This window comes from Camelus bactrianus, chromosome X, assembly GCF_048773025.1.
Source record: "Camelus bactrianus isolate YW-2024 breed Bactrian camel chromosome X, ASM4877302v1, whole genome shotgun sequence".
Lineage (NCBI taxonomy): Eukaryota > Metazoa > Chordata > Mammalia > Artiodactyla > Camelidae > Camelus > Camelus bactrianus.
In genome coordinates this window covers 67,373,698-67,386,939 of record NC_133575.1, presented here as the reverse complement: position 1 = coordinate 67,386,939, position 13,242 = coordinate 67,373,698, and the positions used below count along the sequence as shown (strand labels likewise).

General features: G+C 38.2%; 1 protein-coding gene across 7 annotated transcripts in view; it reads left to right on the top strand.

The window, feature by feature from the left end:
- RPS6KA6 (ribosomal protein S6 kinase A6) overlaps positions 1-13,242 on the top strand; it is a 216,646-nt gene that overhangs the window by 82,865 nt on the left and 120,539 nt on the right. For 2 of the 7 annotated variants that reach the window (XM_074358875.1, XM_074358876.1), the window contains exon 1: positions 11,308-12,062. The exons of 1 other annotated variant lie outside the window; for it this stretch is intronic. In XM_074358875.1, the coding sequence (XP_074214976.1) occupies positions 11,985-12,062 (78 nt within the window). In that variant the 5' untranslated portion in view covers positions 11,308-11,984. Of the gene's footprint in view, positions 1-11,302; positions 12,063-13,242 lie in introns of those variants that run through there. 4 more of the 7 variants (XM_074358872.1, XM_045512667.2, XM_074358874.1 and 1 more) reach the window with 4 other exon arrangements.

Below are 13,242 nucleotides of genomic sequence, written 5' to 3'. Positions count from 1 at the left end.
GATTTGCATTTCTCTGATAATTAGTGATATTGAGCATTTTTTCATGTGCCTGTTGAATAACCTAGAAGAAAAGGACAAGTTTCTGGAAACATAGAGTCCACCAAGACTGAATCAAGAAGAAACAGACCACTTGAACAGACCAATCACTAGAAATGAAACAGAATTAGCAATAATAATAAAAAAAAACTCCCTGCAAACAAAAGTCCAAGACCAGATGGCTTCACTGGGGAATTCTATCAAACATACAAAGAAGAATTCATATTGGTCCTTCTCAAACTCTTCCAAAAGATTGAAAAGGAGGGAATATGCCCAAATGAAGCCATCATCACCCTGATACCAAAACCAGACAAAAGCACTATCAAAAAAGAAAATTACAGGCCAATATCACTGATGAACATAGATGTAAAAATCCTCCACAAAATATTAGCAAACAGAATCCAACAACACATAAAAAAGATCATACACCATGATCAAGTTGGATTGATCCCAGGGACACAAGAATGGTTCAACATATGCAAATCAATCAACGTGACACACCACATCAACAAAAGAAGGAAAAAACCACATGACCATCTCAGTAGATGCAGAAGAAGCATTTGATAAAATTCAACACCCATTTATGATAAAAACTCTTAACCAAAGTGAGTATAAGGGGAACATATCTTAACATAATAAAAACAATTTATGACAAACCCACAGCCATCACAATACTCAATGGTGAAAAACTGAAAACCTTCCCACTAAAATCTGGAACAAGACAAGGATGCCCACTTTTACCACTTCTATTCAACATAGTCTTGGAAGTCCTAGCCACAGCAGTCAGGCAAGAAAAGGAATCCAAATTGGAAGAGAAGAGATAAAATTGTTACTATATGCAGATGACATGATATTGTGTGTAGAAAACCCTAAAAGCTCCACACAAAAACTACTAGAGCTAGAATTCAGCAAGGTAGCAGGATACAAGATTAACATACAAAAATCAGTTGCATTACTTTACACTAACAATGAATTAACAGGAAAAGAAAGTAAAGAAGCAATCCCTTTTAAAATCATATTCAAAACAATAAAATACTTAGGACTAAATCTGAGCAAGGAAGTGAAAGACTTATACATGGAGAACTACACTTTTTCTTGATTGGTGAAGATAGTGACTAATAAATTTGATTCATCTTCTCAAGAAGCATCAGATTTTGCTTTCATTGATTTTCTTTGTTTTCTGTTTTCAATTTTTTTGATTTTCAGTCTTATTTTTGCTATTTCCTTCCTTCTGCTTGCTTTGAGTTCAATTTTCTCTTCTTTTACTACTTGCTTAAGGTAGAACTTTAAGTTATTAATTTGATAACTTTCTTCTTTTTTAATACAAGCATTTAATGCCATCAATTTATTTCTAAGTACTAATCTAATTTTGGGGGGACAAAAACATTCATACCATAGCATTGTTGAATATCTTATTTTTTAAATAGACTTTTAAAAGAGTAATTTTATGTTCACAGCAAAAGTTAGAGGAAAATACAGAGATTTTCTATATATCCCCTGCATATATATATATATATATATATATATATATATATATATATATACACACATATATATATATACAGTCTCTCCCACTATCAACATCTCACCCCAGAAGTGGGATTGCTGGATCATTTGTTATAATTGATGGACCTACATTGAAACATCATTATCATGAAAGTTCATAGTTTACATTAGGATTCACTCTTGGTGGTGTACATTCTAAGGGCTTTGACAAATATGTAGTGGCCTTCATCCACTATTATGGTATCACACAGAATAAGTTTCACTGTCCTAAAAATCCTCTGTGCTCCACCTATTTATCCTTCCCTCCTCACTAACTTCTGATAACTATTGTTCTTTTTACTGTCTCCATAGATTTGCCTTTTCCAGCATGTCATATAATTGGAATCATACAGTATATAACATTTTCAGATTGACTTCTTTCACTTAGTAATATGCATTTAAAATTCTTCCATATATTTTAATGGCTTGATAGCTTATTTATTTTAGCACTGAATAATATATTATCTGGATATACCACAGTTTATGTATCCATTCACCTAATGAAGGACATTTTGGTTGCTTCCAAGGTTTGGCAATTATTTAAAAAATGGCTATAAACATATATGTGCAGGTTTTTGTGTAGATATAAGTTTTTAATTCCTGTGAATAAATATCAAGGAGAACAATTTCTGGATCACGTGTTAAGAGTATATTAGGTTAAAATGACAAACTGTATTCCAAAGTGGCTGTATCATTTTGCATTTCCACCAGCAATGAATGAGAGTTCCTGTTGCTCTACATCCTTGCCAGCATTTGATGTTGTTAGTATTGAATATCTTTTCATGTGCTTATTGGCACATATGTCCTGTTTGGTAAAGTATTTGTTCCAGTATCTTTCCTATTCTTAAAATTGGATTATTTGGCTTTTTTTTCCCTTGTGGGATTTACAGAATTCTTTATATATTCTGGATCAAGGTCTTTGTCAGATATAACATTTGCAAATATTTCCTCCAGTTTGTGGTTTATGTTTTCATACTTTAAACAGAATCTTTTGCAGAAAAAAAAGTTTTTCATTTGGATGGTCTCATTTATCAATTTGTTCTTCTATGGATCATAGCTTTTGTGTCATATTTAATAACTCTTCACCTATGACTTTGACCCTAAGTCACAAAATTTTTTCTATGTTTTCTTCTAAAGTTTTATAGTTTTTAATTTTACAATATGACCTATATTTAATTAATTTGCTGTTGCTTTTTATTTGGTATGTTCTAGCACGGTGGTTGGACAAGGGGATTTCTTGTTCTCCTGGTGTAACCACAGACTTAGACAGGTCTTGTGGCCCTGGTCTACCAGATTGGAGTTTTCTCATCAATATTACCTCTCCTCTGAATGGCACCTAAATTTTGCCTTGTATCTTTGATGGACATTTGAAGGAAAGAGTTTCCTGCCCCTTCTTGTTGGTAGGAAGCGTCTAATTGTCTGGGTCTAGGACAGCTTTCTGCCTCTCTCCTAAAGAGTAGAGGGATTTTTTTTTCTTTTACCCTTCCTCAGAACCAGTGGCTGTTCACACATTTCCTGAGGGGCGACAGTGTGTGCTGCCCACTTCCTCCACCGCCCAGTAGCATTTGTGCAGAATTTTTGCCTTTCCCACAGCCGTGGCTTCCCCCCTCTTCTAGGCCTGAAATGTTCAGAGAAGCTTTACCTGGTGTTCCACCCTGCCACTCATCTTTCTCATAATCACCAGATGTAAGTCTGTGAAGAACAGCCTGAGAGTGGATGCCACCTTCCCTAGTCTTTGCAGTTCCAAGAAGTTTTATAATCTCATGCTACTCCATATTTGGACTTCAGAAAAATCATTTAAATTTTAACTCAATTCTCCTTACTGCTTTATGACACCCTATGTCTTTTACCTCTGTGTTCTGCTATGAGTAAACCAGTGCTAGCATTTTATCTCTCTTTGGAAGGCTTATATTTGGATTTTAGGCTACTGTTTGCCCTGTAACCTCAGCTTTCTTACGGGTTCAAGAAAAGTTATGATTTTGTTATTTATTTGCCTTTTTGGTTGTTATTAAGGTAGAAATGATATACTTTCCATCTTTACTACATCCTAGGCTGGAGTAAAACTCTGGGCAATATCTTCTTTAAAAATCAATTTTTTAAAAGAATGTTTAGGGAGAGATCATATAGGAGTTTCCTTTGGTGTCATACTTCCTTTGTGTATAGGCCTAGTTATCTATTGTAGCTCTAAGATGTATTACTGTATTAATATTTTATTATTTTTAAAAGGTAACAGAATCTCCCCTGAGTTAAGGTATAGTATTTATGTTTTTAATGATTGTTTTCATTTCAATGTTATTTGATAAACAACAAAAGGCTTCTAGGGTATGATATTAGATTCATTCTGAATAGCTATTAACTTAATTAAGACTTTAACTTAAATTATTTTCTTTAAATGGATTAAAACCGATAAGGTAAGAAATGCCACTGTGGAACCTCTAATTAAGGGTAGATTTTACTAAAAATAGAACTACCATATGATCCAATAATCCCTTTTCAGGGTATATCCCCAAAGGAAATGAAATCAGTACTTCAAAGAAATATCTGCACCCCTATTTTCATTGCAGAATTATTTACAGTAGCCAAGGTATGGAAAGAACCTAAATGTCTATTGATGGATATGTGGATGAAGAAAATGTGATATTTGGAATATTATTCAATCATAAAAAGAAGGAAATCCTGACACTTGTAACAACTTGGATGAATCTGGAGGACACTGTGGCAAGTGAAGTAAGCTAGACATAGAAAGAAAAGTACTGTATGATCTCATTTCTATGTAGAGTCTTAAAAAGTTTAATGCATAGGAGCTGAGAGTACAATGGTAGTTACCAAGGGCAAGGAGGTGAAGGAAATGGAGAGATATTGGTCAAAGGGTACAAAGTTGTAGTTATGTAGGATGAATAAGTCTAGAGATTATCTATAGCATTATGACTCTGGTTAATAATACTGCACTGAACACTGGAAATTTGCTAAGAGAATAGATTTCAGGTGCTCTCATCACACACCAAAAATGGCAACTGTGAAGAGGCATGTTAATAAGCTTGACTGTAGTAATCCTTTCACTATGTATATCAAATAATTATATTATACACCTTAAGCATATACAATTTTTATTTTAAAAATAGGTTTTAATATTGCTTTAGTTAAATTTCCACCTAAATATACTAGATCATATTAAAAAGATGTAGAAAGCAGAGAAGTTAGGTAGAAGCGGTGTTGTCTTTAAGTACTTTTCATGGTTATATAGGATGTATTTTCTAAGAGTATGCTAAGGAGTTACAAGATTATTTTGTATAATACTCACTTTGAAAACCTCTTGGAACCAGACTAAAGTCTAGTTTATTCAATTCAATAAATAATTTCGGAGCTAAATGAATTCTGAGTCACTAAATGCAAAAAGAAAATAATGAAAATAATTCTCAGTTTTAGGATGGAAGACCAATTAATGGTTTTAAAAGTCTTGTTTTGTCTAAACATGTCAGGACACTGACAGGCCTACTTGGGATTATAGATGTCTCTGATAAGAGTTCTGAATATTACTTGGGAAACCAAAATAATCCTCCACACCCTAGTACCCAAGGATTCAACTTTGCATATATGTGTGAGCTCCTTGAACATTCAGAATTCTAACAAGGAGTGGGGCTCTAAATACAAAAAAAAGAGTTACTTAGGTGAGGCCAGGCTTAAACTCAAAGCAAATTTTCCCCCAGGGAGCTATCCAGGGTACTACACATCTACCTGAAGTTGTCCTGATCCACTGGACAAGAACCCTCTGCCTGTATCAATGTCTACCTGTCTTCCTAATTTCAACTTGCTTGTCTCTGACTTGTTGACCCCAAGTAACCTAGAAGCCTGTTACCTGCCCCTATCTGTGCCCAATCTGAATCAGAATTTTTTTCCGTAGCCACATCCAAATTTGCCTATTTTTCCAGTTGAACTCCTAAAACAGGGCATCAGAAAAAAGGGACACTTTTATTAGCTTCAACTATTTATACCAATAGTAAGTTGTTATTAGTATATCAACTGCTTTTATATAATGGAGTCTTAAAGTGCTTCAATGGAACTTGCACCTCACAAAAAATTTCCTTGATAGATTCCTTTGCAGTTTAAATTCACATTTACTTTCCAATTCTCTATTCATTTTTGATATGAGTTTTAAAAATCTGAAATTTGAATGAGTCATAGAGGCTTTCTGAACAAAATTACTCTCTAAAATATGTCTCTTACTTTGGCTAATTATAACTTAAAACAGTGGTCCTCAAAATGTAGTCCAAAGACCAGCAGCATCAGTATCACCTGGGAACGTGGTAGAAATGCAAACACTCAGTCCCCAACCCAGATTTAATGAATCAGAAACATTGGGGCTCAGCAATCTCTGTTTTGACAAAGCCCTGCAGGTGACTCTGATGCACAGTTGCCAGCAACTTAGATGTTAATAAGACCATGAACATAAGTTTGAAATTATCTGGTTCTGTTTAACATAATTCCTATTTAGAAACTTTAAATACCAAGGGAACCTAGTGAATAGGTATGGTTGGTCCCAGGGAAATTTTTTATCATTACTTCAGTCATGGGAACTCTGACTACATGTTTTATCGTAGGTGACAACAGTTTTGCAAATTATATGCAAAAAGGCAGTCTGAAACTAGGTAAACTGGTAGATTTTTATTGCTTTACAGATCTATGAGTATGTTTGAAATCTGAGTAGGGTAACATAACTACTCCCATGTCCTTAATCAAAAAATGGTCCACCTTTATCTCAGAAGGAACTCTTCTCAAAAAAGTTCTAAGATTTCCAAGGGACCCAAATGGAAAATTGTGAGTTAGGGAAGAGACATCAAATAACCAGTCAAATTAGTTGGCCCTACTTTGTTGAATAATGCTGTGAAGGATGTGGGCAGCCAGATTATCTTCACATCTGGTGTTATTGCTTTGGCTTATAAAAATGTATCTGTTTTGTCAACTATGGCTAGTTATTAAATTTATGTATGTTATCCTTGTAATTTATGTCCTATTTAGTTGATCCATCATACTAACATTTTGACAAACCCACTAGTAAGATCAACTGTTTTTTGTCTTTTTTTCCCCCAGAAAATATCATTATAACAAATATGTTGGCTAGATTGAAAGAGATTTAGAAATAAAAAGAAAATAAATTTTTACTTTTTAATATTTTGCTTAGCAGAAATCCTTTGTAACATGTGCCATTGTTAAAATTTAATGAATTTGAGTTCTAGCTAAATCACAAAATGTAAGTATCTTTCAAAAAATCTTAGGAGTTAGACTATAAGCAATGGTTACTACTCTTCCCCCTCTCTAGTACTATTAAAGGATCTCATCCTCTGTGTACTATAAACTTTAGTTACTGCCAAACCATGATCATATTTATCATTTATTTACTGTTTAATCTCATTCATTTCAACAAAAAGGCAATAATGAACTTATATTTCACAAGTATGTGTGAATTGCTCCCCTTTTGAAATTTATTTATAGAGGAACCAAAATTATTTAGTATTTTTAGAGAATGAAATTTATCTGACATTCCTAAGGAATGATTTAAAGATAATAAGTACTTGCTAAAATTTAAAAGTTTCCTGTTTCTGTACACAGATCCCATTTTTATATTTTGAATCAGAATATCTCCAAAATAAGATATTTGTGTATTTTTCTAATAGTGATTTTATGCTCTGTGTTGGGTCACCATTTTCCAGCTATTTGGATTATAAACTTTAGGGAAATAGGCAGAGAATACTGAGAGACTATGTAGCTCTTTCCATAATTATAACCTAAATATGCAATACTTTGTATATCAGAACCACAGTGTAGGATCTGTGGGTGGTCTGTGATCTGCTGATCAAAGGCTCTTGGTTCATATTTCACACCCCCTTAGTGGGGCCAAGATGAGTTGTTTTTTTATCTCCATATGGGTCAGTTCACTTTTTTCAGCTAAACTGCATGACCACCCACTTTCACACCTGACCCTGGTCATCCAGTGTATGCCATTTGTCACAGGATAAAGAAGTCAGAGTGGAGGTTTAAGTGTACCCTTTCCCTAGTCCTGGAAATACTCAGAAAACATGCTCTAATTTGGTAGAGCCCATCTTATCATCTTTTATGAACAATACATTATTTAGAAACTAGTTATAGTACATCCCAGTTCCAGAACCACCAAAATATTACCAAATACTGTGTAAATTTTTTAAAAAATTATTTATTTATTTTTAGTTTTTTTTGGGGGGGGAGATAATTAGGTTTATTTACTTATTTATTTTAATGGAGGTACTGGGGATTGAACCCAGGGCTTTGTGCATGCTAAGCAGGTATTCTACCACTGAGCTATACCCGCCCCCTATTGTGTAAATTTTTAACGCTATGCTAAAATAATTGGAAATCTAGAGATACATAGTCATATAGAAATTTTGAGGCTAAAAATGTCCTGCAGACTGAAGGGAAAGCAACAATCTTTGCTGTGTATGCTCTGTAAAATATTTAGAAGTTCAACTCTTCCTTATTACCTGCCTTTGTGCTTAAATAAAGTTATCATGTTTTTCACCAACAATTCAAGGGCTTTTTGGGCTAGAAGAAATTAGATCTAATAGGCCCTGGTTACTAATAACTTAAGATCAGATAATATGTCTTTAATACAGGGACAATGCAGAACAAAAAAGCATTAAATTCCACAGAGTTAAATACTGTCATACATTTTTATATCAGACCACAGCTTTAACACAGTGTCTGGCTAGAGTAATGTTGTTTGTCCATCCAACATACTTATTGAGCACCAGCCATATGCTGTGAATGCAGAGCTTAATAAGCTAATTCAATAACATCAAAAAGCTTAAAGTTTCCTGGTGAAGAAAGATAAAGAAGTGCTGAAATTAGTATATGGAAAAGACATTATAGAAGTACGGAGGAATAGGTGACTAATTTTTCCCAGGGATGAATGGAAGGAGGGTATAGAGAGGGGAAGTTAAGATCAGAGAGGCTTCACAGAGCACCAGAGCCAGGTAGAAAGTTTGGTATTAGGTGGACTTAGTTACAATTCTGAATTTTTCATTTAATATCTGTGAGGTCTTTGAGAAATCACTGAACGTTTTTCAGGCTCAGGTTCCTCACCTGTAAAATATAGGTAATACAAATTTTTACAAGTTGTTATGAGAGCTAAATGAATTAATGAAGAACATATGCCTGGAGTATAGTGGACTCTCAGCAAATAGTGGTCATTAATATTGGCTACTATTAAGAGATAGCTGTCTAGGAAGACTGGGATAGGGAAGAGACAACAACATGTGCATATATTTGACTGGAATATGAAGTGGTAGATGAAACTAGGAAGATAGTCAGAGACCAGATGGTGAAAGAATTTAAACATTTGCATTCAGAGCTAAGGAATTTGGATATTTTACTGGAGATGATGGAAGAATTATTGAAGAATTTTGATTACTGGGCTGCCAGTGAGGAGGGTAGATTGGGAGAAAATAAATTCAAAGTCAGAAAGACCAGTCAAGAGGAATCATTACTATTATTAGTTCAAGTAACTATTTTATAAGGTGAACTGAGACAATAGCCATTGGGATAAAGCAAACATTTAAAAGTATTTGAGATAGAAATAAAAAAGACTTGTTAAGCTGAAAGCTTTGTAAAATAGGAGTCTATTAAAACCATTGAGTTGAAGAAGGGGCTTTAATTATTTTTTTTTAAATGAGAGAAATGTGTGCATGTTTATATGCTAAGGGGAATGTTGAATGAATGAACATATATGAAAGTTAAATTTTATACAGAAGCAAAGTAATACATTCACAGTGAGGAAGCTTCTTAATATATGTGATGTGGTGTATTTATCAAATGAGTAAAACAAGAGAAAAGGACAAATTCATTCATTCAGAAAATATTTACTGAGCCTTCTTATGTTCTGGGCATTAAGCTAGGTGCTGGAGGGAATAAATACACAAATATATCATATACCACATGTTGATTGGTGTTATGAAGAAAAAGCAGGGTGAGGATAGATAGTCATGGGGATGGTGTTTTGGAATGGATGGTGGTAGGAAGACTCTGAGCAATAAACCAGGTGGTTGGTGGAGGTCATTAATTATTTTGGAGAAGATTAAGTGAGGAGTAGGTTGGTAGAGTTAAATCAAGAATTCAGTTTGAATCGGTTAAGTTTGAAGTACCTATTAGATATCCAAGTAGAATAGGCAGTTGCATATACAAGTCATGATTTCAAGAAAGAGTTTGTGGTTGGAGACAAAATTTGAGAGTCCGTAGCATATAGATGGGATTTAAAGCCGTGGAATGGGATGGAATATGGGAATACCTAGGATGTTGGGGAAGGTAGAGGTTGAGGACTGAGCCCTGAAGTTCCAACTTTTAGAGATTAGGAAGATGAGGGATGATCCAGCAAAGAACGCTGAGAAGAAATAGCTGATGATATATGAGGAAAATGAACAATGTTTTGTTCTGAAGGCCAAGTGAAGAAAATGTTTAAAGAAAGAGGGAGTCATGAAATGCATTAAATGCTAATGAGTGGTCCAGCAAATTGAAGTCTGTAACAGCTTGTTTTTTGCTGATGGGAAACGTCAGAGGGAGGAAAATAGATGATGTGAGAGGGGATGGGGGTGGGGGGAGAATTGCAGAACAAAGCCTTTGAGTAGGCAATCAGGGATGAGATCCAACGCTCAAAAGGGTTGGCCTAAGAACGCTGTCGGTTCAGCCAAATGGGTGTTTATGTGCCTGTGCGCACACACTCACATATTTTCACTCTTTTTAGCCCCATGTTCCCACTACTTTCAAAGCTTTCATTTTTACAGAATCATATTCGTAAAGTACACTTTCTCACTGGAATTTTAAGCAGAGTAGGTAGGAGTGCTCTATTAGTGATCTTTGTCTGCAATTCAGTGATAATCTTTGTGGTCCGCTTTACTTTGCTAGTGCTGGACGCTAGATAGTAAAATAAATGCAGGGCACAGTTCAATGTTTTTCTTGAGCACAGCACCACAGCCCTAGGTGTAGTAGAGGGAGGGAGTGCTGTTTTATGTTTACCGTTAGAAACCTCTCCAAGGTACTGAGTTGGCTTAGTCGCTGTTGAAATTGCTCTTTTAAGTTCTTTTAAGTGTCAAATGTGGAATCATTTTTTACTTTAGTTTCTGAATTATTTTCATGAGAAGGATCTTGATCATCTCCCGTGTATGAGATTATTTTATTTGTTTCAGTTAAATCGCTAGTGCCTGGTACCTTGTGTGGCTTAGAGTAGCAAAGCAGTAAAGGTTTGATTAGAAGAAGGTATAAAAATGATAATCAATCACAATATCCTCAAAGTGGGGTGGAAGTGAGATTAGTTGGTACATTCTGCCTCCACTGCCGTACGTACAGTCCAATAAGTGGCGTATGTGTGTGTATGTGAACACTGGAAACACTGTATGTCTTCAATAGTATGAAGACAACCAGTATAAATACCGTGAGAGGGACAAGCGGGGGTGGGGGCTGGGCAGGGAGTTAGGGAGCACAGCTGTACTAATTTATTTTAAACGGATTTTCTTCCTGCCTCCAGCTTCTAAGAGGCTAATGGATAATGGACTGAAACCGCCGCCCTATTTGTCACTTAGTACCAAAATGGGCGTGGCTTGGTGTACAGGGCACCTGCTTTTGTGAGCCCTGCAAGAAGATATTCCTGGAATCCTCCCCTGACACTGACTCCAAAGCTCAGGAGGGTCCGCGATTCCCTCATCCTTTTTGGGAATCCTCCCGCCGGCAAGGCAGCTCCATAGACTTGAGAGGGCCTGCTGAGCATGTGTGAACAGCGCCGCGCATGCTCTGTGGAGCGGGCAGGTTTACCGAGGCACTAGCAGAGGATTTTACTACTCCTCTCCTGCTTCCCCCGCCCAGCACGTCCCCCTCCCCTCCTTCCCACTCCTCACCACGCGGTCCCCAGCATCCACCCCCACCCCTCCTTCCCACCCCCCTCCCACCCCAAGGCTGGGGAATCTCCATTGACGTTCGGGTGACGCGGCTGTGCCGCCGCCGTGGGGGGTTCCAGGCGCCGCACAGGTAACGCCGTCGCTGCCGCCATATTGACAGAGCTGGGAGCTGGGAGGGGGCCCGAGGAAGCGGGGTTGAGGGGGAGTCACCACCAAGCGACAGTCGCGGCGGCAGCAGTGGTGAGCACGAGCTGAGCGGCAGCTCTTGGAGAGGCAGCACAGAGTTGTCTTCTCTATGGGGAGCAGCAGCCTGCGGTGACGGCGACCCCTCGCTCCCAGTCTCTGAAGGACCCCTCGGCGAGGGCAGCTGTCGCTGAAGGCGAGGCTGGGGATCTCGGCGGCGGCGGCAGTGGCAGGCAAGCTCAAAAGACGGGATGCGGGGCCGCGCGGGCGGTTGGCAGCTCCTGTTCGAGTGCTCCTGAAGGGGGGATGCTACCGTTCGCTCCCCAAGACGAGCCCGGGGACCAAGAAATGGAGGTGTTCGGCGGCAGCGCAAGCAGCGGCGAGGTTAGTGTGGTGGCCAAGAGGGGCTGGAGCTACCCCTCTCCTCTCAGGACCGTTGCCGGGGCCCGAGAGAGAAGGGGCGTGGGGCTGGAAAGCGTGGTGCCCAGGCAAGCCCCCTTGAGGCTGCGGGGCGGCGGAGCACGCTCTGCCCAAACTGCAGTTTCGCTCCGGAGTAGGCGGGTGAGTGCAGCCCGGGCCTCGGGCGGAGTGACTGCCTCGCGGGCCACGCCGGAGTTGTAACTAAGTTTCTTTACTTTGCGACCTGAAGTGAAACCGGGGGATGCACCAGGTGCCTCGCCGGGCTCCGCGTGTACCACTTTCTCTTTGGCGCCCAGTTTGCTCGCTGGGAGCACGTTGGGGGACAGCTGCTAACTCCAGCTCTCTGTTGAACCCTGGGTGCTTTAGGAGCCCAGCGCAACAAAAACACACCAAGGTGGCGAACTCTGGGGATATTTGCACATAGGGATGATTGCTCCTTAGTTGTTTAGCTTTTTCTTTTCTTGGTGGCTTGTGGTTCTTTGTAACAACTCAAGCGGAGATAACTGGAGGCCAGGTTTCTTTATCTACATTCAGGTGATGTTCTGCTGCCTCCTTTGCGGTCCTCTGAATTCTACCACCCTCTTCCTCCCGCCCCTTTTCCCTTGCCCAACTGCTGTACCCGCCCCGTTGGTCAGTAAAAGCAGACGCAAAGTAAACCTCAGCCTTTATAAGAAAAATCGTTGGTAAGACAGTGAGGTTTAACCAAGATATTTTGGTTCGCCTCTCTTCCCACTCTTTTTACTTCTGAAACTGTTCTGGTTTGGCTTTGGTCAGCTGTGCAGTGAGAACTTAGATGTGGACAGGTACTTTGTTTTTATTATTGTTGGTTTGTTGTTATTATTATTAAAAGCAGGCAGCATTTAAACACAAAAAGAGCCTTTGGGATAGAAGATTGGATCCTTTTCTGATAACCTAATCAATTGACAGCCTAGTAGTACAGTAGAGGCCATCATAGATCTCCTAAAGATGTTGAATGCCAGCTTGATTCACAGTGGAATATTTTGAGGTAGGACTCGCAATCCTCCACATCTCTCGGTTCAAATTTGTCTTTAAGTACTTGCTTCATCCTTAAAAATACACTTTGGACTGTTGTCTAAGTTCTTTTTTCTTTTCAAATATCCAACTACACTGGGGTTAAAATTAC